The 27,265-nt window shown below is 38.8% G+C and overlaps 1 protein-coding gene across 1 annotated transcript in view; it reads left to right on the top strand.

The window, feature by feature from the left end:
* Nucleotides 1-25,973, top strand: part of QRSL1 (glutaminyl-tRNA amidotransferase subunit QRSL1) — a 42,459-nt gene extending 16,486 nt beyond the window's left edge. Inside the window, exons 5-11 of the mRNA XM_049771191.1 lie at nucleotides 478-648; nucleotides 5,694-5,869; nucleotides 5,970-6,082; nucleotides 7,397-7,589; nucleotides 8,272-8,389; nucleotides 23,956-24,161; nucleotides 25,476-25,973. Coding sequence (XP_049627148.1) covers nucleotides 478-648; nucleotides 5,694-5,869; nucleotides 5,970-6,082; nucleotides 7,397-7,589; nucleotides 8,272-8,389; nucleotides 23,956-24,161; nucleotides 25,476-25,696 — 1,198 coding nt within the window. The 3' untranslated portion in view covers nucleotides 25,697-25,973. The remainder of the gene's footprint in view (nucleotides 1-477; nucleotides 649-5,693; nucleotides 5,870-5,969; nucleotides 6,083-7,396; nucleotides 7,590-8,271; nucleotides 8,390-23,955; nucleotides 24,162-25,475) is intronic.
* The last annotated feature ends 1,292 nt before the right edge of the window (nucleotides 25,974-27,265 follow it).

Raw genomic sequence — 27,265 nt, forward strand, 5'->3', positions numbered from 1 at the left:
TGTCTGACCCAGCACGTTTGATCTCTGCCACTTCACTGCATATGGTCCCAACAGGAGTTATCCCTGAACAGAGAGTCAGGAGTAAGCCCCTGCACCCTATCCAAGCCCCACCAGGTCTCTGAGCACTACCAGATATGAATCCCCCACCCTCCAAACACTGCTGGGAAAAAAATTCTGAGCACAGAGCCCCTGGCACCAATCAGGTGTGGCCCCAAAACCAAATGAAAATAAATATGAAAAAAACTGTCTCTGAAACCATTTTTTAAAAAATCTTTTTTTCTTAGTAGACCAAGTTTTGTCTACTTGCTGCCTCAAGTCCACTTTGCATCCTCTGTCTCCCCAACCATATTGTAAGCCAGCTTCTTCCCTTTCTTGTTCAAGTTATATGGTGTCAAAAACAAATCACTTCAATCAATGTAAAATTTCACATACAACCAAAGTTTTGTTAAGGTATCATGCATCATTTTTTCATGTCAGATCTGGAAGCACAGATGGTGTATTTGGACCAGTTAAAAATCCTTGGAGCTATTCAAAACAATATAAAGAAAAGAGGAAGTGCCAGGCTGAGAAAGAAGATACAAATTTTCTTATAACTGGAGGAAGCTCAGGAGGAAGCGCTGCAGCAGTATCAGCCTTCACATGCTTTGCGTAAGATGACCTGGGGGAAACTTTAAAATAGAGTCATCCACTGTATTTAAAAATCTAATCATAGATTTCACTACTAGAATAGTTATCATGTGCGTAATTTCAACCAACTCTTTATATTACAACTCTTTATGTAATTAATGGTATATTATGAATTGATATGTATATATTTATGATGTATAATATATTGACAATATAAGTATTTTCAACTATATTTACATTGTATACATTAAACTTTCATTTTGAGTAACATGTAAAGTCTTCTCTATAATACCTGGCCTCTTAACAACATGGATCTTCAAAAAAGTACGTTGTATAAATACACTTCACTGAATTTCAGTTTCATTGGGAGGTAGGCATTGAGATGTCAGGATGGAATTCCTGGCCTCATACATGCAAAGTCTGTGAGATCACTGAGCAACATTCTAGGCGCCAGAGCTCTATTATTCAAATAATTTGGGGGTGTCTGCTCTTTGATTATTAAAATTTTTATGGACTAACATGCCATGCGTTAGTTGAATGTCTGAGCCAAATTGCTCATTTTAGATCATCTTTGACTTAAAACTTACTTTTGATGGGAAAAGGAGGAAAGAAAAAAATACTCTAGCCCCTGAGCTGTCAAGAAAGGGCAGAGTTGTGGGGAGACCACAGCTTGTTCTGTTTTGCTTCAGTTGTCAGTGTAACAGGATAACGAAAAAATAGTCTTAAGGAAAAAAAATGGTCATAGGGAAAGTTTCTTCAAGTTTGTATGATTGTCACACTTTGCATTTAGAAATAACTCATCTATCCTGTCATATGTCTTAAGTCTTAACCACCCAAAGAAGAGTAAGAAGAGCCAAGCAAAGAGTTGGGAGTAGCTTCGAGCAATACCACATGTGGTCCAAAACTACCTACCTCGCCCCAAAAGAGAAAAATATATATCAGTTATGTTTATTTTATTGGACTCAATTTAATCAAATTGAATGTGTTTAATAGTACTCTATTTTATCTCTTCTTAATTATCCACTGAAATTAAAGCTCTTTCAGAGGTTTTGCAGCCAATAAAATATTTAAATTTTCCGGAGCAATGGAGATTAAGGTTCTACAGATATTTTTTTAAGTTTCCCTGAAATCTTGTTAACAAGTGAAACCATTTCATTTTATCTCTGTGGAATATTATAGCACTGCATTAATATTAATGAGAGTTCTGACAAGTTAGAACTGTAAGATTAGAAGCTTTTTTTTTTTTTTCTATTCTCATCACCCCACTTAGAGTTCATCTTTCTGAATGTGCTTTGAGAAGATGGCATTTTGACACATAATTCCTATGGAAATGTAGGTTTTACTTTTTATGCATCAGTCAGTGAATCCTAATAAGAAAATGTATCTTTTTAAAAGTAGTGAAAGCAGCCATCTAATTTTGTAGTGAAGTTGTACTGATAAAAATGGTAAGCCAGGGACTAGAGAATGCACGAAGTAAGGCATTCAGTTACCTTGCATCCAATTGGCCCAGGTTGATCACTAGCATCACATGCAATTTCGTGAGTATCTCCAGGAGTCATCCCTGAGCACAGCCAGGAGAAGCCCATTGACATCACAGAGTGTGACCCAAAAGGGCACCCTCAGCCAAAAAGATTTTGCAAGTTCTGTAGAGCAGGGGAACCTTGGGACTATTAGTGCTTTGCTTAGCTAATGCTTCCCTAGGGGTAAGGCAAGACAAAAGGGACCTAAAAGAATGGGTCTCTAACCATCCTGTGCTTTAGTTTCTTCCCCCCCCCCTTTGATTGTTTTTGTTGTTGTTTGTTTTTTTTTTTTTTAATTTTGGGGTCATACCTGGTGGTGCTTTGGTTACTCCTGGCTCTGCACATGTAAATCACTCCTGGTAGCCTTGGGGGACTATATGGGGTGCCAGGGATCGAACCTGGATTTTTTTTCCCCTTTTTGATCTGTTTCTTGTATAATAGTTTTTAAAACAAGGGAATGCTTGGAGTACTAGGCAGTCAATAAAAAGAATGAGATAATGAACCCTGTAGTAACATGGGAAGATAACCAAGACATACTGTTAAGGACTGGAGAAAGTGTATAAAAATTAAGGTGCTTGCTTTGCACACTGCCAACCCAGGTTTAGTCCCTGGCACAAGCACTGCCAAGAATGATCCCTGAGCACAGCCATGTGTAAGCCCTGAACATTGCTGTGTGTAGCCTCAAACCACCCAACTCCTTAAGATTGCTTATTGATAAGCATAGTACAGATAGTATGTATAGAATGACTTTTTATTCTGTTGAACCTAGTAATTATATAATTATATACACTTTCTATGAAAGCATCTGGACAGATATATAAAATTGATGTCAGAATTATTTTTAAGACAGTAACTCATTGTATCATATAGTTATCTTTTTTCTGTTGTAGGGATGTATTTTTTTTTGTCAAAAAGGCTTTTTACTGAGCTAACGAAATTTTTTTAACTTTAATAAAAAATATATAACATTATACTTACCATCTTAACCATTTTAACTATACAATCCAGAAGGTGTTTAATATAAACACATAAATACATAGTGTTGTGCAGCCAACCTCCAGAACTTGTTTCATTTGCAAAACAAACTCCTTGTGTTAAACAGCAGCTGTCTAATTGCCTATCTTCCCAGCCCCTGGCAACTGCTCTTCTACTTTATGTTTCATGAATTTGACTACTTTTATCTAAGTGAAATCAGGCAACAAGCTGTATTTATACTCTTGGAGTTGGCTTAAAAAATATCCTTCAGGTAGTTATTTTGGGGGGCGTTTTTTGTTGCTGTTTCTTTTTAAATAAGAGAAACATGTTTTAGGCCAGGGAGGTTGCTCTAAGGGCTAGAGTACTTGCTCTGCCTGTAAGAAGGCCAGGCTCATTCCTCAGAATTCTGTGGTCTCTGGGCACCACTGGAAGTGATATCTGAGCACTGAGCAGAGTTGCCCCAAGTGCCTTTGTTTATGCTGCTCCAAAAATAAATAAGGAAAAAAAGCAGGAACTGCAAACACTAAGATATAGAGCAGGGGTCTCAAACTCAATTTACCTGGGGGCCGAAGGGGGCAAAGTCGGGGTGAAGTAAGGCCGCATAAGGGATTTCGCTTACCGAATATTCGCAGTAAAAAATCGCATTTAATATTTGCATACCCCGAACGGAACTGCTCGGGGTATGCGAATGTTTAATGCAATTTTTTTTCTTACTAATGCGATTTTTATTGCGATTATTCGGTAAGGGAATAATCGCGAATACTGCGATATTTGAGGCCGGCCGCGGGCCACAAAATGGCCCACGGGCCTCGAGTTTGAGACCCCTGATATAGAGAGACTACAAATACAAATAAATGTGGTGAATTATTTTTAAATGCATCTTATGGCAAGAGATAAAAAACTCAGTGGTGAAGTTCATGCATTGCATGTATGAGACCTGAGTTCAAACCCCAAAATTAATTACATGATTGTTAAGGATTTTTGGTTTTCAAACTAAGCAAATTTAATACTACTCAGTGATATAATGAAACATTAAAATTTAGACAGAATCTGGGGGCCAGAGCAATAGCATAGTAGTAGGGCATTTGCCTTGCACGAAGCTGACCCAGGACAGACCTGGGTTCAATCCCCAGCATCCCATGTGGTTCCCCCAAGCTAGGAGTGATTTCTGAACACATAGATAGGAGTAACCCCTGAGCATCATAGGGTGTGGCCCAAAAACCAAAAAAAAATAAATAAAAATAAAAACGCTCAGCAGGAATCATTGTGGTAGGAAATGTAAACAGGTATAACTTTTTGGACAAATACTTTGACAGTTATATATTAAGAATTTCTGGGACTAGAGAAATAGTACAGGGGTTTATTGAGGAATTTGCCTTACAGATAACTGACACTGGTTCAATTCCCACACTACATATAGTCACCCAAGCACTGCCAGGAGTGATCTCTGAGTTCTGCTGTGTGTTGCCCAGAAGCTCTTCTCTAAACCCCTCCTCCCAAAAATAACATTTTTCCCATAGATTCTACTCCTTTGAATTTAGCCTAAAAACTAATCATATTTATTGACAAGAATTTATGTTTAAAGGTATATGTAGCACAAAGTTATGTATGATGGCATAATTATAATTAGAAATTGCATAACAGCATAGCTGAAGTACATTTCTAACCATGATTCTGCATAGGGTAACTAAGGACTTTATCTGAGTTTCTAGAGAAATTTGTAGTTTGTAAAAACATGCTGTGAAATTGCCATTTACTTGTTTTATTTTAAATGCAGCCAATATCAATGGAAGGTATAAGGTTTGTATTTGTAATAGGTATAAGATTTGAATTTACATTATGATAGAATGAACTTTAAAATTCTGGAATCACCAACTTCTGTGATAGAGTATTGTACATACTTTAAAATTTTTTAATTTTTAATAATTTGAGGGGCTGGAGATATAGCATGGAGGTAAGGCATTTGCCTGGCATGAGAAGGACAGTGGTTCGAATCCCGGCATCCCATATGGTCCCCCGAGCCTGCCAGAAGCAATATCTGAGCATAAAGCCAGGAGTAACCTATGAGCATTGCTGGATGTGACCCCCCCCAAAAAAATTTTTTTGTAATTTGAGACTATATAGCAGACAGGGCGCTTGCCTTACATATAGCTGACTCTGGTTCTATCCCTGATACTCCCTATAGCTCCCCGTCACCACCAAAAGTAATTCATGAGCACAGATCAGGAGCACTGCTGGGTATGGGTACCAAATAAAAATAAATTTAAGTAATTTTAATAATATAAAATCCAAAAAAGTTAGGTGTTTAGATTTACAAACTGACCTTAACTATGAAAAACTTGTTTAGAAAACTCAAAGTTAATATAAAAAATGTTAACAGTGTTTGTCTCTATGGTAGAATATTTTGTTATTACTATATACATTTTTACTTTATGAATTCTCTAAGACAAGTTTGTGTTACCTTGATACAACTTTGTAAATACAATTAAAAAATACATGTTTTGAAGGATAGATCTCAAACATATTTAGAAATACATCATTCTTCTAAAGGAAATTCCATTTAAATTACAGGGCTTTAGGATCAGATACAGGAGGATCGACTAGAAATCCTGCTGCCCTCTGTGGGCTCGTTGGCTTAAAGCCAAGCTATGGCTTGGTTTCTCGTCACGGTCTCATTCCCCTGGTGAACTCAATGGATGTGCCAGGAATTTTAACCAGAAGTGTGGATGATGCAGCAATTGTTTTGGGTATTTATTTGGGTATTTTTATATAAACTTATCCAGTTTTAAAACACTATATTCTTCCTGTAAAGCAAACTATGTTACTCATAAGGATTTTTTTTTATAGGTGTACTAGCTGGGCATGACTCTAAGGATTCTACCACAGTGCAGGAGCCCATTAAACCATTTATGCTTCCCACTTTGGAAGACATGAGCAAATTCTGTATAGGAATTCCAAAGGTAACTCTTCCCTTTTTGTCCTTTACAGAAATACTGTCAAATTGGATATAGAGTACTTACCTGGGAAACAGAGTGGGTTAAAGTTGCCATTTTGCCATTTTTATTTCATATGTACCCTGAGCACATGACTTCATTTCACCCAAATTCAATTTCTTCACCGGTTGAATGGGAATAATAGCAGTATTGGCCATAGGTAGGGATGAGAACCGAATTAGATAATCATGTTAAGTAGGAAGTGGAAGCTTTTTTCTGTAAAGGACTAAAGAGTAAATATTTTAGCTTTTGATAATGTTTGAATCACAAGTACTTATCTTTCCCACCATCCTATAAAAGCAGTGATAGACCCATTCTGTAAAAGCAATCATTGGTAGACAAATAAAACTTTTATTTTCAAAAATAATTTGAAATCTATGGCTTTTCTAATAGCACATATAAAGGCTATGAACCAGAGTCATCCCTTATAGCTCTTGGAACATAACCTCAGATGTTACCATCTTTACTGTTATTATTGACATTACTACTACATTTACTATAGATGCAATTGAGTAAATTATATTAAGAAGTTTCTTTTTTTCGTTTTTTGTTTTTTTTTTTGTTTTTTTTTCGGACCACACCCTTTTGATGCTCAGGGGTTACTCCTGGCTAAGCGCTCAGAAATTGCCCCTGGCTTTGGGAGACCATATGGAACTCTGGGGGATCGAACTGCGGTCCTTCCTTGGCTTGCGCTCGCAAGGCAGACACCTTACCTCTAGTGCCACCTCGCCGACCCCAAGAAGTTTCTTAAGTTACTAATTTTAATGTTTTTAAGTGTTTAAGCTTAGTATAATTTGTTGTTGTTGTCATGAGAGGCTCCCTGTGTATTCTAAGAGGTTTAGCAGCATCACTGTTTCTATCTCTAGAGATCGCAACTCCAGGTGTAAGTTTCTCCAAACAGGTCCTCAACTTTGAAGTTTTACATCTACCTAAGACCTAGTAGTATGCTTGTCATGCCATAAACAATCTTCAGATGCTTAAGTCTGGGCCAGAGTTGTAGCACAGTGGGTAGGGTATTTGCTTTGCGTGTAGCTGACCCAATTTAAATCCCCAGTATCCCACATGGTCCTCTGAACTCGCCAGGAATAATTCCTGAACACAGAGCCAGAAGTAAGCCCTGAGCACCATTGGGTTTGACCAAAAAACAAACCACTTAAGTCTAATTATTCTTACTTTTGCGAGATTTTTCTAATATATTGCAAAAGATTCTAGGTTATAGATTGTTGTAAGTCAGTTTATACAGATGTTCCAGTGTCTGTATAATAATTTTTTTCTAACAAGGAGTACCTTGTACCAGAATTATCCAGTGAAGTGCGAACTCTTTGGTCTAAAGCTGCTGACCTCTTTGAGTCTCAAGGGGCCCGAGTGATAGAAGTATCTCTGCCTCATACCAGTTATTCAATTGTTTGCTATCATGTATTGTGCACATCGGAAGTGGCTTCAAATATGGCAAGATTTGATGGACTCAGATATGGTAAGATGGCTGTACTAAGCTACTTTGACTTTAAACATTTAAAAGGTTCACATATAGCAGAGAAATAATCACTTGAGATAATATTGATGAGTCAGTGAAATAAATCAGATTATTTTTCTTTGTCATTTTATAAGTATATTTTACTGTACTTCTTGTCATAGATACCCTTATGTGTTCAGTTCACCTCTCTGGACTGTGGATATCTTGAAGGAATAATTTCTCTTTATATTAGTTTAATGTGCCTGGCAGAGGATAGGAGTTCATTAAATGTTTGAATATATTAAAGGATCAAAAGTTTATTGAAATTTTGTTCCTTGTTTTGGTTCTTGACCACACTGATTGATACTAAGGGCATACTTGTGGCTCTGCACTCAGGGATCACTCCTAATGGGGGTGGAGAAGCCATATGTGGTGCAAGGAATCAAACCTAGATTGGCCACATAAAAGTGCCCTACCTGCTATACTATATCTTGAACTCCTAAGTAATTGAAATTTTTTTCTCACTTATTTCCTTCTCTCACTTTAACTCTTAACTAGTCAGTCATTGCACAAGAGGTAAGAATGAGGAACATTCAAGACAGTTTCTGCAAATGGTAGTATTAGTCACAAATGTGATTGTAAGGTTACTTTTCATCAAAACTTAACTTCCTTTTCAGGTAATATTTATCTCTTTTCCTTTCAGGTCACAGATGTGACAATGACGTGTCTACGGAAGCCATGTATGCTGCCACCAGACGAGAAGGGTTCAATGATGTGGTGAGAGGAAGAATTCTCGCAGGAAATTTTTTCCTATTAAAAGAGTAAGATCATTGGTTTAGGAATTTTCCCTATTATTTTTGTTGTTGTTGTTGTCTTTTTTTTTTTTTTGTGGGGGTGGGTCACACCTGGCAGTGCTCAGGGGACACTCCTTGCTCTATGGTCAAAAATAGCTCCTGGCAGGCTCAGGGGACCATATGGAATGCCGGGATTCGAACCACCGTCCTTCTGCATGCAAGGCAAACGCCCTACCTACATGCTATCTCTCCAGCCCCTTCCCCATTGGTTTTTGTTTCTGTTTTTGTTTGTTTTGTTTTTGGGCCACACCTGGCAGTGCTCAGGGGCTTCTCTGGGCTCTGCACTCAAATCACTCCTGTCAGGCTCGGGGACCAGATGGGATGTTGGAAATCAAAACAGGGTCCGCCAGAGTCATCCACTTGCAAGGCAAATGCCCCACTGCTATGCTATCTCTCCAGTCCCAGAATTTTTTCCCACTCTTGTAAACTTGATAGTATAGTAGTAATATGTTTACCAGGTCTTATAAGTTGAAAAACAAAATGGTTTAAATTAGGAAAGGCTTGGGCTAAATCAATAGGACAGTAAGTAAGGCACTTGCCTTGAACTTTTCCAACGCAGGTTCAATCCCTAGGACCACATAAAGTCCTCTGACTCCCACCAGGATTTATCCCTGAACTCAGAGCCATGAATAAAGGAATAAGCCCTGTATAGCTAAACTAAAATAATTAAGCAAGTTCTGCTAGATGTCTGGTATTTTTTGCAGACATATTACTCTCTCTCTCTGTCTCTCTGTCTCTCTCTCTCTCTGTGTGTCTCTCTCTCCTCCCCCTCTTTCTCTTTCTCCCTCTCTAACCAACCCTTTCTCTCCCTTCCTTCCTCCCCCTCTCTCTGTTCCTTCAACTTCATTTTTTATATCTACATATTGTGGTTTGCACTATTGTTAATGAAGGGGTTACCATGCCTATCACTGTCTCCTTTTAGCACCTAGTACTGTCCAGAGTGATTAATTCCAATAGCGTCATCTTAGTGGTCCCTTCTCTACGTTAACTGCACTGTTCCGACTGGCTTCCTACCCTGTATTGGCTTTCCTGGCCCTAATATCTATTATCTCTGGATATTATTAGTATACTATCCTTTTTTATTTTATTTTTTGCTTTTGGGTCCACACCCAGCATCACTTGGGATATTCCTGGCTCTGCACTCAGAAATCACTCTGGCATGCTCAGGGGAAATAAGAGGTGCCAGGAATCGAACCCAGGTCTGCTATGTACAAGGCAAACACTCTACTCGATGTTCTCTCGCTCTGGCCACCTCTTTTTTTCCCTTATATCCCACAAATGAGTGAACTCCTGACTCCCACCCTCAAGTTATCACAGATTTGTTAATTTTCTTTGTCATGTGTGTCAGTCTCTGGTGTGAGATAATATCTTCTTATTGATTTGATTTGCATCTTCCTGATGATGATTAATGATCTGGAGCATTTTTCACGTGCCTTTTGGTCTTCTGTATTTCTTTTTTTGAGTAAATGTTTATTTCTTATCCCCATTTTTTAATTTTTTTTCTTGATGGGTTTTACCAGAGCTTTGTATATCTTAAATATTAATCCCTTATCAGTGGGTATTGTGTCCTATTTGGTGTATAGTCCTTGTATCCTAGTCAATGTTTTCTTGAAGGTGCCTCTCAGTTTAATGTAGTCCCATTTATTTATCTTTGATTCCACTTACTTAGCCAGTGGTGTTTCTTCCTTATAGATTCCTTTAGCTTCAATGTATTGTAGTCTTCTGCCTACCATTTCCTATATATCTCTTATGATTTTTTAGGTCTGATATCAATATCAAGGTCTTTAATCCATTTTAGTTTGACCTTTGTACATGGTGCTAGGGAGAGATTCGAGTTTGGCTTTTTTTGTTTGTTTGTTTGTTTGTTTTGTATGTAGTTGACTAGTTTTCTGAGTACCACTTGTTGAAGATGCTTTTCTTGCTTCATTTATTTTTTCTTTTTGGTTTTTGGACAACACCTGGTGACGCTCAGGGGTTACTCCTGGCTCTGCGCTCAGAAATCACTCCTGGCTTAGGGAACCATATGGGATATCAGGGAATCAAACCAGTCTGTCACAGCATCTCTCTAATGTTACATCTTGGCCTACCACTGCGGCACTACTCTGGCCCCATTTTATATTTCTTGCCCATTTATCAAAGATTAATTAATTGGGCCCTGAGAGATAGCACAACGGCGTTTGCCTTGCAAACAGCCGATCCAGGACCAAAGGCAGTTAGTTCGAATCCCGGTGTCCCAGATGGTCCCTCGTGCCTGCCAGGAGCTATTTCTGAGCAGACAGCCAGGAGTAACCCCTGAGCATCGCCGGGTGTGGCCCAAAAACAAAACAAAAAAAAAAGATTAATTAATTGGGGTCAGAGTGATAGCACAACGAGTAGGACATTTGTTTTACATGCAGCTGAGCCAGGTTTAATCTCATCATCCCACATGGTCCCCCTAGCCTGACAGGAGTGATTTCTAAATGCAGAGCCAGGAGTAACCCCTGACCACCACTGGGTGTCACACAAAAACAAACAAAAAAACCTAATTGATCATATACCTAAGAGTCTGCCTCAGAATATTCTTATCTATTGCATTGATCTTAGGGTCTTTATTTCAGTACCATGCTGTTTTAATGACTACTGCTTTAAAGTACAATTTAAAATTGGGGAAAAGTGATGCCTCCCTTCTTCTTTTTCCCAAGGGTTGCTTTAGCTATTTTCAGTCTTTATTGTTCCATACAAATTTCAGGAGCATTTTATCCACTTCTATGAAAAAATGTCATGGATGTTCTTATAGGAATGCATTAAATCTGTGTAATGCTTTGCGAACCATAGTCATTTTAATGATGTTTAAACATCATTGTTTCCATTTCCTTGAGTCCTCTTTTATTTCTTGAAGCAGTGGTTTTTTGTTGTTGTTGTTGTTGTTGTTGTTCTTTTGTGGTTTTTGGGTCACACCGGCAGTGCTCAGGGGTTTTTTCTGGCTCCGTGCTCAGAAATTGCTCCTGGCAGGTACGGGGGACCATATGGGACGCCGGGATTCGAACCGATGACCTTCTGCATGAAAGATAAACGCCTTACCTCCATGCTATCTCTCCGGCCCCTTGAAGCAGTGTTTTGATACTTTTCTTTTTATAGGTCTTGAGTGAAGTTGACTCCAAGATACTTGATTTTTTGAGGCACAATTGTGAATGGAATTTTTTTAGTATCTCTTTTTCATTTTTTATATATAGAAATGATGCCATGAATTTTTGCATATTAATTTTGTAGCCTGACACTTTACCATACAAATCTATTGTTTCTAGAAGCTTTTCTGTAGAGCTTTGGAATTTTCTAAATATCATATCATGTCATCTGCTAACAGTGAGAGCTTGACTTCTTTCTTTCCTATCTGAATTCCCAGCTTCTGTATTTCCCCTGTGTCATGCCTGGTTGCTTTGATCACCCCTAGGACCACAGACTTTATGAGTACCAACCCCATGCATCTGTGAATCTATTAGTAATAATAACACAAGTAGATCACCCAATGTTAAACCTTGAGATTCATGAAAATTTAAAGGAATGTTTGACACAGGTGCAGAGGTTTCCGTCATCTCCTTACAATACTGAACCCATAATTGGGCCTTGCAAGATATACCTTATGCTTGGAGGGAGTAGGTGGTATTGTGTCTTCCTCCTCTGTCCAACAAAGTGCAAGGCAATTAAAATGCATTGGCCATGGAGGAAAAATAGCCACTTTTCCTCCATACATAGCTCCCATATCCCTGATTCAATAGACCCAAGTCCTATATAATCAGTGGAGTGCTGAATACTACATCCCTCGCCCACTAGTTCAGGGGCCATTCCTAAAACACAGAAGCACACACCCTGTTTTAATCCCTTCTCACGTCCTACCTGATTGGCTGGCAGAGTCTACATCCTATTCTCTCCTAATAGAGATATCTACTTTCTATCTACAATAAACTGAGTTACTGAAGTGGCTGGTGGATGCTTCTTTGTGAGTACTGTACTCACCCAGGATCCAACCTCACCAGTGACTTCAACATTTTGGAATCTGACTTCACTAGTGTTTTTTACAGATGCCCTTGATATCTTTTTCATGCCTAATTGCTATAGTAAATACCTCAAGTACTATATTGAATAGAAATGGCAATAGGGGGCAACCTTGTCTTGTGCCTTTAGAGGAAAGGCTTTTAGTTTCTCCCCATTTACTATAATGCTTTCTATGGGTTTGTGTTAGATGGCTTTTCACTATCTTGAGGAAAGTTTCTGCAGTGACCATCTTGTTGAGGGTTTTGTGTGTGTGTGTGTGTGTCATGAATAGGTGCTGGATCTTATCAGATGCTTTCTCTGTATCTGTTGATATGATCATATGATTTTTGTTTTATCTTATTGATATGATATATGTGTTGATTGATTTGCATATATTAAACCATCCTTGCATGTCTGGAATGATTCCTACTTGGTCATGGAGCTTGATGAGGCATTAGATCCTATTTGCTAGAAATTTGTTAAGGATATTTGCATCTTTGTTCATCAAGGATATCAACCTGTAATTCTCTTGCTTTGTGGTGTCTTTGTCTGCTTTTGGTATCTGGATGATGTTAACTTCATAGAAACTATTTAGGAGTGTTTATTTTTCTTTAATTTCCTGGAAAAGCTTGAAATGGATTGGCAATTGATTCTCTTCAAAGGTTTGAAAGAATTCACTAGTGAATCCATGTGGGCCTGTGTTTTAGTTTTGGGGGATTCTTTTGATTATCATGTCAATTTCCTCCATCATGATAGGTCTATTCAGATATTCCAGATCATCTTGGTTCAACCTTGGGAAATTATAGGAGCCCAAAAAATGTATCTATCTCTTCCAGGTTCTCTCTTTTTGTGGCAACAGCCTCTCAAAGTTACCTCTGATTGCCCTTTTTATTTCTGTAGTACCTGTAGTAACACTCCCCTTTTCATTTCTAATTTTATTTATTGGGTTTCTCTCCAGCCCTTTCTTTTTGAGTCTTGCAAATGGTTTATCGATCTTATTTTTTATCTACTCTTGCTTTCCTTGAACTTTTAGATTGTTTTTAGAGTTCATTTTATTCAGGTTCAGTTCATTAATTTCTGCTTTATTATTTCCTGTTCTAAGTTTTATTATTTTCTTTTGCCTTCTTACTTTTGGACCATTTATGCTGCTCCTTTTCTGCTGCACAGATTTCTTTTTTTTTTTTTTTGCCAGAGATTTCTTTTTTATTCAGTTGTTCAGTTTGGTTTTTTTTTTTAATTTTTTTATTTTGAATTATGAGAACAAAAGATGCAAAGAAAGAGGACAAGGTAAAGTTACAGTGGAAGGACAATCACCCATAACATAATTCTCAGAAGAAGTCCCCTTGCTGATATCTTAACTTTGAACTTTCAGCCAAAGAAAGTTAAGATAAATAAAACAGAATCCATGTGCAATTACTTTGTCCCTCAAGTCCCCAGATTGTAGCACATTATAATATTTCTTAACAGCACACAAGGCAATCTAAAGCCATAAAACTTACGTAACTCCTTAAACATTAGAGGCATAGTATTTTTTACATTTCCATATACATGCATATTAGCTTAAGTTAACCTCAAATTTTAAGTGGGTGCATTTTAAGGATTAGAGTCAAAGGAGCACAGTAAAAACGGTGTTAGAGTGGCGATTGTTGTTTGCAGAGGCCCACCAAAATATGAGAGGCATGGAAAGGAATAACCTTGGCCTAAATACAAAGAGATCCTACCGCTGAAGTTTCCTGGCATAAGACCAGCTCTAGACTTCAGGCAAGTTATCGTCCAATCCAAGACATTGTCCATAGTGCCAACACACTTTTCACACAATCTCTGTTGTTGGTATCATGTTTCTGTATTAAAGATTCTGGAATCTGCATGTCCTACATTGAAGTCATGATGTGGAGTGTCTTCTTGTTTCACCTCACTATGAATGGGCAATGCAGGAAGCCCTGTCCTGTAAGCAGGTTGTTGTTGTTAAGTCTTCTCAGTGTTAAGGGAAATCTCTTTTGAGCAGGACGATGTCTGAGCAGTGGTAGGGTTTTCCGTGGTAGAGGATTGCTTCCAGGTGATGTTATAGACAAACCTCACAATTAAGGGGCAATACAGCAAGCCCTGTCCAGTAAGCAGGTCATTGTTCTTGTTGTCTTCTCAGTGTTAAGGGGTGTCTCTTTTGAGTAGATCGATGTCAGAGCAGCTGTAGGGTCTTCCCTGGTACAGGAATGCCTCCAGGTGATGTTATATACAACCTTGGATGTTTTGTAAATGTCTTCTGTAGATCAAGGGGGGAATGGAGAATGCCCATTCTTCTGAGGCCTGTGCCAGGTCTTTATGTCAATGTTCAGGGTGTAAGGTCTCATTGCACTACAAGATTTGTGTGTTCCCATCTCTATTAGATAAGAACTCATTGGTATGTATAGTATTTTCCCATTTTAGTGTGCCTAAGCAAACAAGAAATAAAGCCATGTGGTGCTATCAGATATATGGGGGCGTAAGAACATTTCCAACAAGACCCATGACTTGGTTCAAACATAAGTATTAAACTGAGGGATTCTTTCACACCAAATTCCATATTGAGCAGTTCACAAAGAGAAGATAAAAAACATGGGGGGGGGGGATCGTCACTGTATAAGAAAATATTCAGCAAAAGTTTTTAGATGTCAAAGAAAACACCCATAAAATGTTGAAAAGATATGTGTCTTTTTTATGCCTTTTAAAATAGTTGGGTGGGTGTTAACTCCAGGGCACCACTTTGGTCTGTGACTTAGGACTCTACAGTACTTAAGTTAGAAAGGGTAAATGAGGAGTAATGATGATAGGAGTTAAAGAAGTTAAAGAGAAATATGAACTTATGAAGGGGTATGCAAAAGGGCAGAGTACAAAATGGACATTCTGCATACATAAAAACATAATTCAATGATAGTGAGTACTATTAATGTTTGTGTGAGTACTATTAATGTTTCTTGTGCCCCTGCGCAATTTTGAAAATATAGACTGGACAGAGATTACCAGTGACTTCAAGAAACTGGGAGGCCAGAAGTTCAGAGCCCCACCCAGACCCTCCCTAAAGAGTTGAATGGATAATGGGGGAAGGCCTAGGGTACCTTCAAGCTCCACCAAGGGACCCAACTCACCGACTTGCCCAGGCATGTGGCCTGGGGAAGCCCTGGAGATCTGGAGCAAGGCGGTAGAGGGGTGCTGGGGTTACCCAAGTCCCGCACCCCCACTAGGCCTGGTCAAGCAGGCCTCTGGCATGGCGGGGGCCTGCCAAACCTCCTCCTGATAGACTCCCGGCTCCCAGGAAGCAATTTCTTAATCTGTGCCACTATGTTAATCTAATTAGGCTTTTTTTACTTCTTGATGAATGCTTGCCAAGCTGTGAATTTTCCTCTTAATTCCACTTTTGTTTTGTCCCACAAATTCTGATAATTTGTGTCTTTATTCTCATTTGTTTCCAGAAATCTTTTGTTGATTTCCTCCTTGATTTTGTCTCTGACCCACTGGTTGTTCAATTGTGAGCTGTTTAATTTCCAGGCGTTAAAGTTATTTTTTAGTTTCTATTTGTAATTCACTTCTATTTTAGTCTCAGAAGATAGTTGATACAATTTCTGTCCTCTTGATTTTAGGAGAGATGTTTTTTTTTTTTTTTTTGGTTTTTGGTTTTGGTTTTGGGCTACACCCAGTGACACTCAATGTTATTCCTGGCTATGTGCTCAAAAATCACTCCTGGCTTGGGGGGCCATATGGGATGCCAGGGGATAGAACTGCAGTCCATCCTGGGTCAGCACGTGCAAGGCAAACACCCTACTGCTTGCACCACCACTCCAGCTCCAGGAGTTATGTTTTATGGCCCAGCATGTGATCTATTTTGGAGAATGTCCCATGTACATTGGGGAAGTATGTGTTTCAGCTTTGTTGGGATGAAAAGCCCTATTTATATATCTACTAAGCCACTCTCTTACATTTCTTTCTTCAAAGCCAGTATATCCTTGTTAAGTTTTAGTCTACTTGATCTATCAGATGATAGAGCAGTGTTGAAGTCTTCCACTACTATTGTATTATTATTGATGCCTTTCTTTGTCTATTAGCAGTTGTTTTAAGCATTTTGCTGGCCCCTCATGTATGTTTAAGAGTATGATTTTTTTTTCCTGATGTACATATCCCTTCATTATTAAGAAATGACTGTCTCTATCTCTTATAATCTTTTATTTTTCTTTTTGGTTTTTGGGTCACACTCGGCAGTGCTTAGGGTTACTCCTGGCTCTGTGCTCATAAATTGCTTCTGGCAGGCTCAGGAACCATATGGAATGCTGGGAATCAAACCACCATCTGTCCTGGGTCAGCTTTGTGCAAGGCAAACACCCTACCACTGTGCTATCTCTCTGGTTCCAAATTCTTATAATCTTTTTAAGCCTGATGTCTATTCATTTGTTACTAATTTGGCTACCTAAGCCTTAATGGAATTGTTTACTTGAAGGCTTGTCCTTCAACCTTTGACTTAGAGTTTCTTTGCTCTGAATATTCTAATCTGGTATCTTGTAACCTGCTGTTACAAACAGCCACCACTGTTTTTAAGGCTGAATTGTGGTACCCTCCTCCCTCGCTTAGACTTGACCTTGCTGCACTCCCTAGGTACTAATGTCTGTGTCCTACATGCTGATAGGTTTGTGTCACATTTTACAGCAATTCTCAGCCCCACCATGGGACAATATCAGGTGCCACACTCTGACAATCTCCTGGCTGTCAAAACTCATCCCAATGTCACTGATGATCATCTTCTTTTTTTTTTTTTTTGGTTTTTGGGCCACACCCATTTGACACTCAGGGATTACTCCTGGCTATGCGCTCAGAAATTGCCCCTGGCTTGGGGGGATCATATGGGACGCCAGGGGATCGAACCGTGGTCCGTCCTACACTAGTGCTTGCAAGGCAGACACCTTACCTCTAGCGCCACCTTCCCGGCCCCATCTTCTATCCAGCATCTCACAGTCATGCCTGTATGTCCAAATTAAGGGCACTACTGCCTTTCATTCTCTTGCCTCAGCTGCACTCCATAGCTCCCAGGCCCATCGTCAGGGTATTTCTCTTTGCCAGACTCTAGTTTCTAGTAACACCACTGGGTAGCCACTTCCAGCACTGCCACTATCATTGTTGCTTAAGGCCACCACTGCCACCATGTTTTTCTCCAGCAATCACCCTAGGATCATGATTTTCAATCAGTAACTGGCTGCAGCTTTGTCTCCAGGAGTCCGGTGCCCCATTGCAAGCTCAGGGGCTTCAGGGATTTCCCACTCAGGGTTGCATGGGGATTAGCTGTTCTCAGTGTCTCCAGGTTCCTCAGTCCTGCTGCTGCTACATTTGCTACTGCCACTTTCTCTCTTCCATATTTTCCAATCGTCTTATTTCTGGTTCTTTAAAAATATAAAATGCTACTTGTGCTTTAGCTCAATGATTAATATAAACTAAGTCATAAACTTTGTAGATACAATTTTAGCTTCATCAATATATCTACTAGTATTGCCTCATCATTATAATACTATTAGAGCCTTAAGCAGAAAGTTACGTTGGTGTGAGTTGAAAAGGCAGCTCTTAAAAACAACTTTGTTTTTTCCTTGCATTATATATCTTCTTTGTCCAGGAAAAAATTATAGTTCTATGTTTCATATTATCTTTGATATTAATCTATCCATGTTCTTGTAAATAAAATTCATCTTTTATACCATCAAAACTGTCTCAGAGGGCATGAAAAATAGAAAAAAAGCAAGAGTGGTTGTTACAGAGAACAGCTTCTGTTCTGAAGATGTTTTTCAGAGTCCTATGGTTCATATTTGCAGCATTCTCAGGGCCAATACTTAGGATCATGGAAAGTTTATAGTAATACCTAAAAAAATTAAATGTCAAGTAGTCAGAATTCTTGTCAGATATGTGCGAAACCCTAAGTTTGAACCCCAGCACCACATGGCTTCTAGAATACCTTTACCACCTCCAGGCACTCACCTACAGTATCAAACCAAGTGGCCTGAACCTGCACTACCGAGACTAGTAGTAGTTACTCTGGGTACCCTAGACACTGATGGAGGCTGCTTCTAATGGGAAACTTTTTAGAAAAAGTATAGAGGTTAGGCTCATGCTTTGCCTGTTTACATGTTTCCCCAAACTTCACTGTGTGTGGCCCTTGAGACTCCCCACACCACTTAAGCGGCAGTACAACCTAGATCCTTGCATTAAGTCATTGACTGGGTTGGCTGAGAATCACAGGAAATGGCCATTGACTCCTAAGCTTTGTTTGGAAGGCTTCTTGCCTATATAGACACAAAATTTGAGCTACCAAACAATTCTACTTTGGATTATATAGATGCAAGAAATAAAACCACTATTTCAAAGCATTATTTATAGCCAAGACAAGGAAGCAAGCTTCCTCATCTACCAAAGGAGAATAAATAAGGAAAAATAATAAAATATTTTTCTTTTTTGCCAGTTGAAAAAAGGAACTCCTGTCATTTTGTGAGATACCTTGGATGGATGGGCCTTTAAGGTAGTGCCTCCCAAAGCTCGTTTCTGGGTCAGAGCGATAGCACAGTGGGGAGGGTTTTTGCTTTGCATGTTCGATTCCCAGCATCCCATATGGTCCCCTGTGCCTGCCAGAAGTAATTTCTAATGAAGAGCCAGGAGTAACCCCTGAATCAGGTATGATCCAAAAAAAAAAAAACAAAAACAAAAAAAAAACTGGTTGTATCTTGGAATCACCTAATCATATCTAAAATTACTGCAGCTTAGGTCCTCCCTCAGAGATGACACTGTTGTCATCATCATGAAACTCATTCTATCATTAGAAATATTAAAAGAATGGAAATTTTTTTTAAACTTCTCCAGGTGATTATAATAAGGATAAGGGTGTGATAATAAGGAAGCTGTGAACGGGGCTCCTTTTTCAGCCTTTCCTAAGTCTCCTTCTGGGTTTCAGTGCCATCACTGTTCATCTGCCCTTTGAGGCCAGCCAGATTGGTGTTAGGCAGAAAAAAGGAACCTTATGCCTTAGTTCTTTCCACTAAATGCAAACGGGTCTTTTTGGTTCTCTCCCAGCATCCTTCTGGGTTCCAACACCATTGCTAAATCTTTGTTCCCTGGGGACAGTGAGGCCTGTGTCTAGACAGGAATAGGGAGGCTCCAGTCCTAATCCCCTCTACCAGGCTCAAACGGGACCTCATCCCCAGTCTTCCCTCAGTCTTCTTCTGGGTTTTAAAAGTTTTTACATAAAATTTTTTTATATTACAGCATTGTGATTTACATAATGATTTATAGTTGAGTTTCAGGTTACAATGATCCAACATCAGTCCTATCAGTGTCAGCTTCCCTCCACCACTGACTTTCTCTAGGTTTTATTTTTTTATGCTATCACTGTGAATCACAGTATTGCAAAGTTATTCATTACTAAGTTTCAGGTGTACAATATTTCAACACCAATGCCTTTACAAGTATTTACTTTTCCCTATCAATGTCCCCAGCCTCCCTATAGTAGGTACTATAGTAGCTTCTGCCCCCAGCCTACCTATAGTAGGAACTTTTCTCTCCACCATTGTTTTACTGTTCCCTTACCTAATTTATTTCCTCTCCGCTTGCCCCAGAAGAAAGCTTCCTACTGGTGGCCTGTTCTGCTCTTCATTTCTATTGTCTTCGGGTATTTAATATTCCCCTACAAAGTTCCTTTATATGAAACAGAACTCATTCTCTTTGTTCCTTTCTCTTTGACTAACCACTCAACATACTCTCCAGATCTCCACTTTAGTAGCAAATTGCATGACTTTATTTTTTTCTGAGGGCCACATAATATGCCATCGTGTAGATGTACCACAGTTTTTTTATTTTTCTTTGGTTTTTGGGCTATACCCAGTAGCGCTCAGGTGTTACTCCTACTTCTGTGCTCAGAAATCTCTGCTAGCAGGCTCAGAGGACCATATTGGGATGCCAGGATCTGGCTCAGGTCAGCCACATGCAAAGCAAATACCTTACCACTGTGCTATTCGGCCCAGTTTCTTTCTTTTTTTTTTTTAATTTAATTTAATTGACACCATTGTGATTTACAAAGTCCTTCATAATTGAATTTTAGACCCATAGTTTTTTTATATGGTCATCTGTTCTTGGGCATTTGAGTTGTATACATATTTTGGCTATTGTGAATAGTGCTGCAATAAACGTAGGAGTGCAGGTGACTTTTCCGCATTATGCTTTTGGTCTTTTGGAGTATATTACAAGAAGTGGCAATACTGGGTCTTATAGGAGCTCAATTCTTAGTTTTTTGACAAATGTCTATATTTTCCAGAAAGATTGAAACGGTCGACATACCCACTAGCAATAAATGAGGGCATCTTGCCCCTACCCTTCACCCTACCCCCACCAGCCACACCAATACTGATTGTTTTTGTTTGTGATGTCTGCAGTCTCTCTGGTGTGAGGTGTATCTCATTTTTTGATTTGCCTTTCTCTGATGATTAGGGATTGAGACCATTTTTTTTATATGACAGTTGGCCATTAGTTTTTCTTCTTTGAGAAATTTTGATTTTTCTTTTAGCAACTCTTTCTGTCTTCTTTTTCTTAAAGATGATTTTTTTCTCATAGAGATTTAAAATGAGAAAATTACCATCTGTGTTTGTCTAAATTTTACTTTTTCTAATGTTTTTGACTCTTTTGTGTAGTTCCAGACAGCTGTCTGGTGTTCTTTCTACCAGAAGAACTTCCTTTAGTATTTCTGATAGTGGGTTCTCATTCACATCACTTCAGAGAAGACTCTTGTCTTCCACAGGAGTCTTATCTTTTTTTTTTTTTTTTTTTTTTTTTTTTTTTTTTTTTTTTTTTGCCTCAGATGCTAAGCTTTTTCCCTTATTCCCAGTCTTTCAGAAATTTCAGTGTGAAATACCATTGGTATTGTATTGTACATACTTCTCTCTATGGGTACATTGATCTTCTAGGCTCTGTGGACTTAACATTTTAGTCAAAAGTAGGGCAATTTTGAGCATTCTTGCTTCAACTATTTCTTCTGACCTCCCCCTCTTCTTCTGGGATTTCATTCTCATCTGTTGCTTTGCTTACATTATCCTACATCTCACTGAAGGTTTCATATTTGTGGTGTCTTGTTTCCAGTTTTTCTGTGCTTCCTTTGTATATTTTGTTATTAACATCAGAATCACTGATCTTTTCATCTGTTGTGTCAATCATCTATCAACCACATTCAGTCTACTTTTTATTTTTATTTGGCATTTTTGACCAAAGTTTTTTTTTTTTTTTTTTTTTGGTTTTTGGTCCACACCCTGTGACGCTCAGGGGTTACTCCTGGCTATGCGCTCAGAAGTTGCTCCTGGCTTCTTGGGGGACCATATGGGACGCCGGGGGATCGAACCGCGGTCCGTCCTAGGCTAGCGCAGGCAAGGCAGGCACCTTACCTCCAGCGCCACTGCCCGGCCCCTTGACCAAAGGTTTTAAGTAGATTTTATTTTCTTGAATTTCTTCATCATCTTACAACCTATGAAGCATATTTATATCTTACATTGTTTGTATCTGCTAATTCTAACATTACTGTATGTTTTTACTGATGTCTTTTTTTTCCCCCTCTAGTTGGCAGTTACTTTTTGCATGCCTGGACATTATATTTTGTTTATACACTATCATTGGCCCATTTTTGTTATTTCCTTTAAGTTACGTTGGACTTTGTTCTTGGATGTAGTTAAATTACTTGGAATACAATGTGTATCATTTTAAGACTTCCTTTTAAGCTTTGTTAGGAAGAGTCCAAAACAATTTTTAATGTAAAGGTGATTAATTCTTCTTTTGGATATACTCAAGCATCTACCAGATGTCCCATGTTTTAAAAGATCTTTGAACTTTGGCTGTTGGGAATGCAAACTGCTCTGTGTATTGTCTCCTCTCTCTCTCTTGACAGTTTCTTCTCCTACACTTGTAAATCTTTGCAAGTCTGATTTCTATCCCAGGTTTAATCCTAAAAAATCACAAGGCTTCTCTATTTTCTTCCTGTCTCTGAAAATTCCCTTTCTTGTTTGCATGTTGTCTAGTGTTAGAAAATGATTGATTAATTTTATCTAGTGTTTTAGTTGTTTCAGATGGTAGAGTTAATCCCATCTCTAGTACTGTCTCATTGATGACCACATTCAAAGTAGAAAGAAATGTTATAAAAATGTTATAAAAATGTTATAAAAAAATTAAAGTATTCGGGACCGGAGAGATAGTATGGAGGTAGGGCATTTGCTTTGCAGAATCCCAGCATCCCATATGGTTGCCCGAGTCTGCCAGGAGCAATTTCTGAGCGTAGAGCCAGGAGTAACTCGAGTGCTGCCAGGTATGACCAAATCGGAAAAAAAAAAAGTATTCATTCTTTTATAAAATTCAAGCTTGGAAGATGCTGTTAATACATCATGTAAGTCAGACATCAATTATTATTGTTTTATACACTATAGCTGATACCTACATTCTTCTCCTTGAAGTCCTGGGGTCAAAAGATAGTAAAGACCTCTGATATTTCTATCACCCTCTTTCAGGATAAAAATCATTTCACTTTTTTAGCTCATTTGATTGGTTTCATTATGAGATTGAAGTTTGTTTATGGGTTTTTACATAATTTTGCAGAACTAACATTGAGAATTGTTACTACTTTTACTAACCTTCATTAACAACTTAAGGAAGCTCTAAAGAATTTTCCCCTGTTTTGCATCACTAGCTTATGATCACTTTTAAATATAGCCAACTCTTTAATCTCTGTCAAGTGTAAGATTTCACACTTCCATTCCCGGCTATACTATCCATAAAATACAAATTTGAAAATATTACACTTATCCCAATTTATTTTTCTTAGGGATATTTCCTAGTATATACTTCAAATAGTATGTTAGAATTTTACAGAACCAGAATTGTATAATAATTATCACTATTATAGATAATACATGCTAGAGATAAATGGGAAGAACGGAATAAACCTCCAGAGATTCAGTTCCAGTCATTTTTTCGTTGCTGTCAATCTTGTAACCTTTGGGAGCACATTTCATTGCCATACTCAATTTTCCCCACCTGAAAATTAATGTGCTGACTTTTTTGATGTCTTTTGAAGTGTTCATATTTTTGACGCTATGTATAGTATTTTATTTTGTAGTTCTTCATATCGAAAATTATGTTTGAATGACAATACTTATAGTTTCAGAATAACCACACTACACTAGCACAAAATTTGATTTGGGGGGGGGTGGTTTGAAATTGCTCCTGGCAGGCTCGGGGTGGGGACCATATGGGTTGTCAGGGATTGACCTAGATCTGTCCCAGGTTGGCTGTATGCAAGGCAAACACCATACCCACCCTACTGCTGTGCTGTCGCTCTGGCTCCACAAAATTTAATTTTATGAGCTGTTAAGAATATTAGTGGTGTTTGCTCAGAAAAGCCAACACTACCATGATTCTTAAACAAGCTTTATATATGAAAATTGACCCAAAAAAATAGCAAAATATACTTAAACTGTTATGTGCTTCTTTCCCAGAAACTATGAGAATTACTTTGTCAAAGCACAGAAAGTAAGGCGCCTCATTGCTAACGATTTTGTGAATGTTTTTAACTCTGGAGTCGATGTTCTGCTAACCCCCACCACTTTGAGAGAGGCAGTACCATACCTGGAGTTCATCAAAGAAGACAACAGAACAAGAAGCACCCAGGATGATATTTTTACACAGGCTGTCAATATGGCAGGTGAGTACCCTCAGGAATGTTCTCCAAGTGGCTCAAATAGCACTGCTTCCTTAGGCCCACAGTGACTATAGTTTTCTTATCTATTGGTGATCCTTCCCTGAACTGTTCCATAAAGAATTACAAAATGCTGACTTCTCTTAATTCTGCTTTCTACATCCATTAGTTAAACTTCTCTGTTTTAAGCAATTTCTGTTATTATTTTTGAAGCTCAATTTGGGTTCAGAATCCTTTGATTTTGGGTGTTTGAAGTGTCTGGTTTTTTGAATTTGGGTGCAAAAATCCTTGGGTTACATGTGTCTACTCTAGGCCTATCCTCATTACTTTTAGTGTTGTTGTTTTGGGCCATACCCAGTGGCACTCCTGGCTCAGGGGACCATATGGGATGCTAGGGATCAAACCCTGTGCTGCTGCTCTGGCCCCTCATTACTTTTCGATAAATTAACTTTTTATGGAATAACAATGTCCCAAACATAGAATTTAAGCTACCGAAGTATTATTCCTCAGCTAACGAGTTGACAAAAATTTGAGAACACTTTCAGTGAAATGTAGGGAATAAAACAATTTGTAGATAGGCATCCAAAATAATACAACTTCTGGACAAGAGAGATAGCTCAGCAGGTTGGAGTGTGATCTTTATGTGCAAGAACCTGGGTTCAATTCTTGATACTTCATGTTCCCCTGAGCATGGTCAGGGGTGATCACTAGCACCACTGGATGTGGTCTCCCCCCAAAATATGGTAGTTATCTGATTATATAAGCAATAACCTTTTCATCTGACAAATGCAGGAATATCAAAAAACATGTACATTTAAGCTATCTCACTATAGCATAGCATGAACTAGATAAATACTGAAAACCAAAATGACTGATCATTAATCAGTGTTTGAAGAAATTATGCGAGAGCACCATACTGAAATGTTTTGCAGCTATTTTAAAAAGAAATAAAGCTATGATATGATAAAGTAATTTCCAAGTTATGTTGTTTGTTGTTATTGTTACTGGATTTGGATTTGGGGGGTCACACCTAGTGGTGCTCAGGTGCTACTGCTGACTCTGTTTAGGTATTATTCCTGACAGTGCTGAGGGGACTCTGTATGGCTACTTACAACCTAACCCTTGGACTAGCTCTCTGGCCCACCGCCTCAAAGAGCCTGTCAAAGTGAACAAAGGAAGGCACAAATACATATAAACACATAATTTTTGTTAATGGTCTAAAACGTATCCTGCCTTGTACCTATTAGCACTGGAAAGTGAGAATTCTCTCCTGCTTGGGATGAAGAAACAGTAAGCTAACGGGTGCATCTCTTCTCTTAGGTTTGCCGGCCATCAGTGTCCCAGTGGCACTCTCCAGCCAAGGGCTGCCAGTTGGACTGCAGTTTATTGGACGTGCCTTTTGTGACCAGAAGCTTCTTACAATTGCCAAATGGTTTGAGAAACAAGTACAGTTTCCTGTCATTCAACTTCAAGAAGTAATGGATGATTGTTCTTCCATCTTTGAAAATGAACAGATACCAACTCTTTCTCTAAAACAGTAGTGATAAACAAATTGAGCAGATTGGAATAACTTTCAAAGATTTTATTTTCTAGAGAAAATGAATAATCTTGTAAAGCTCTTGTTACTAAGTTTATTGCTAACACTCAGTCCTTAGAATAATCTTTTTGTTTGTTTTGGGGCCACACTTGGTGGCACTTGAATTACTTTTACCTCTGCACTCAGAAATTACTCCTGGCAGGGCCTGGAGAGATAGCACAGCGGTAGGACGTTTGCCTTGCACACAGCCAACCCAGGACAGACAGTGGTTTGAACCCCAGGCATCCCATATTATCCCCTGAGCCTGCCAAGAGTGATTGTTGAGCATAGAGCCAGAAGTAACCCCTGAGCACCACCTACTGGTGTGACCCCCCCAAAAAAAGAAATGACTCATGGCAGACTTGGCAGGGGGCCCATATTAGATGCCAAGGATTGAACCCAGGTTGACCACATGCAAGGCAAATGCCAGCCCGCTATGTTATTGTTCCAGTCCTGGAATAATTTTTTTTAATTCTTTCAATGCAGCTAATTATAAATAATCTGTCAATACTTATTAAAAATCTACCAAAAACAAAGTATAAGACTTCTACTATATCTGAGGTACATATTCCCAGAACATGGGTTCATTTAGAAGAACAGAACTTGAGCTGGAACAGTAGTACAGTGTGTAGGACATTTATTTGCCTTTCATATGGTTATCCCAGGTTAAGTCACCTGGCACCACATATGGTCCCCCCAAGCACTGCAAGTAGTGATCCAGGAGGAGAGCCAGAGTAAACCCTAAGCACCACAGTTGTGGCCCAACACCCCTGCCCAATCAACAGAACAAAATTTAGCATACATTAAAAATAAACCGAAGGATCAAATTCTAAAAACTGTTTCATCTTTATAACTAGACCACCACCAAAATCAGTTAGTGCTACTTTTTGAGATTGCCTGGACAGCCAGGCAGGCAGCGCAACAGTTAAGGGAGATTGTTCAGAGCTGTTAAAATGCAAAACATAATACAGTACAGATACTTACCTGTGAGTGCAGATATTTGCGTATGAGTGCTGAGAAGAACAGAGGAAAGAGGAGCTGTGAGAATAGTCAGAAGCCTTCTGGGACCCAGATTCTCACAGAGGCATGGAGGCTGGTGGAGGAAGGGGATGGAGAAAATTCTTTTTGGAGGAACCTCAAGTGCAGGGGCTCCTTTGTCTTCCTCTAAAAATAGAATTGGAGCTACACGATGACGTTTTCCTTTTCCTGCTCAAGGTGAAATACTATTTGTTTATTTCAGAGCCACTTTATACTCAGAATCTTCTCCCAGTTACTCATCACACATGAGCTCTTGAATGTCAACAGAAACATGGGTCATCCTTTATCACTTTATTGGATTTGAAAGGTAGCATGGTTTTAGTGAGAAAGTGTCAAGTACAATATAAAAACTCAGAGGCCTTTGGAGAGGATGCCAAAGAGAGGAAGCAACCTGTGGCAGGGTCCCCATCCCCTCAGAGACTGTTCCTGGTGGTTGTCTTACTCACCCTCCTAACTTCCTTTGTAAGTGTTCTTTATTTGAGCCTCAAGTTTAAAC

The sequence above is a fragment of the Suncus etruscus genome, chromosome 4, assembly GCF_024139225.1.
Source record: "Suncus etruscus isolate mSunEtr1 chromosome 4, mSunEtr1.pri.cur, whole genome shotgun sequence".
NCBI lineage: Eukaryota > Metazoa > Chordata > Mammalia > Eulipotyphla > Soricidae > Suncus > Suncus etruscus.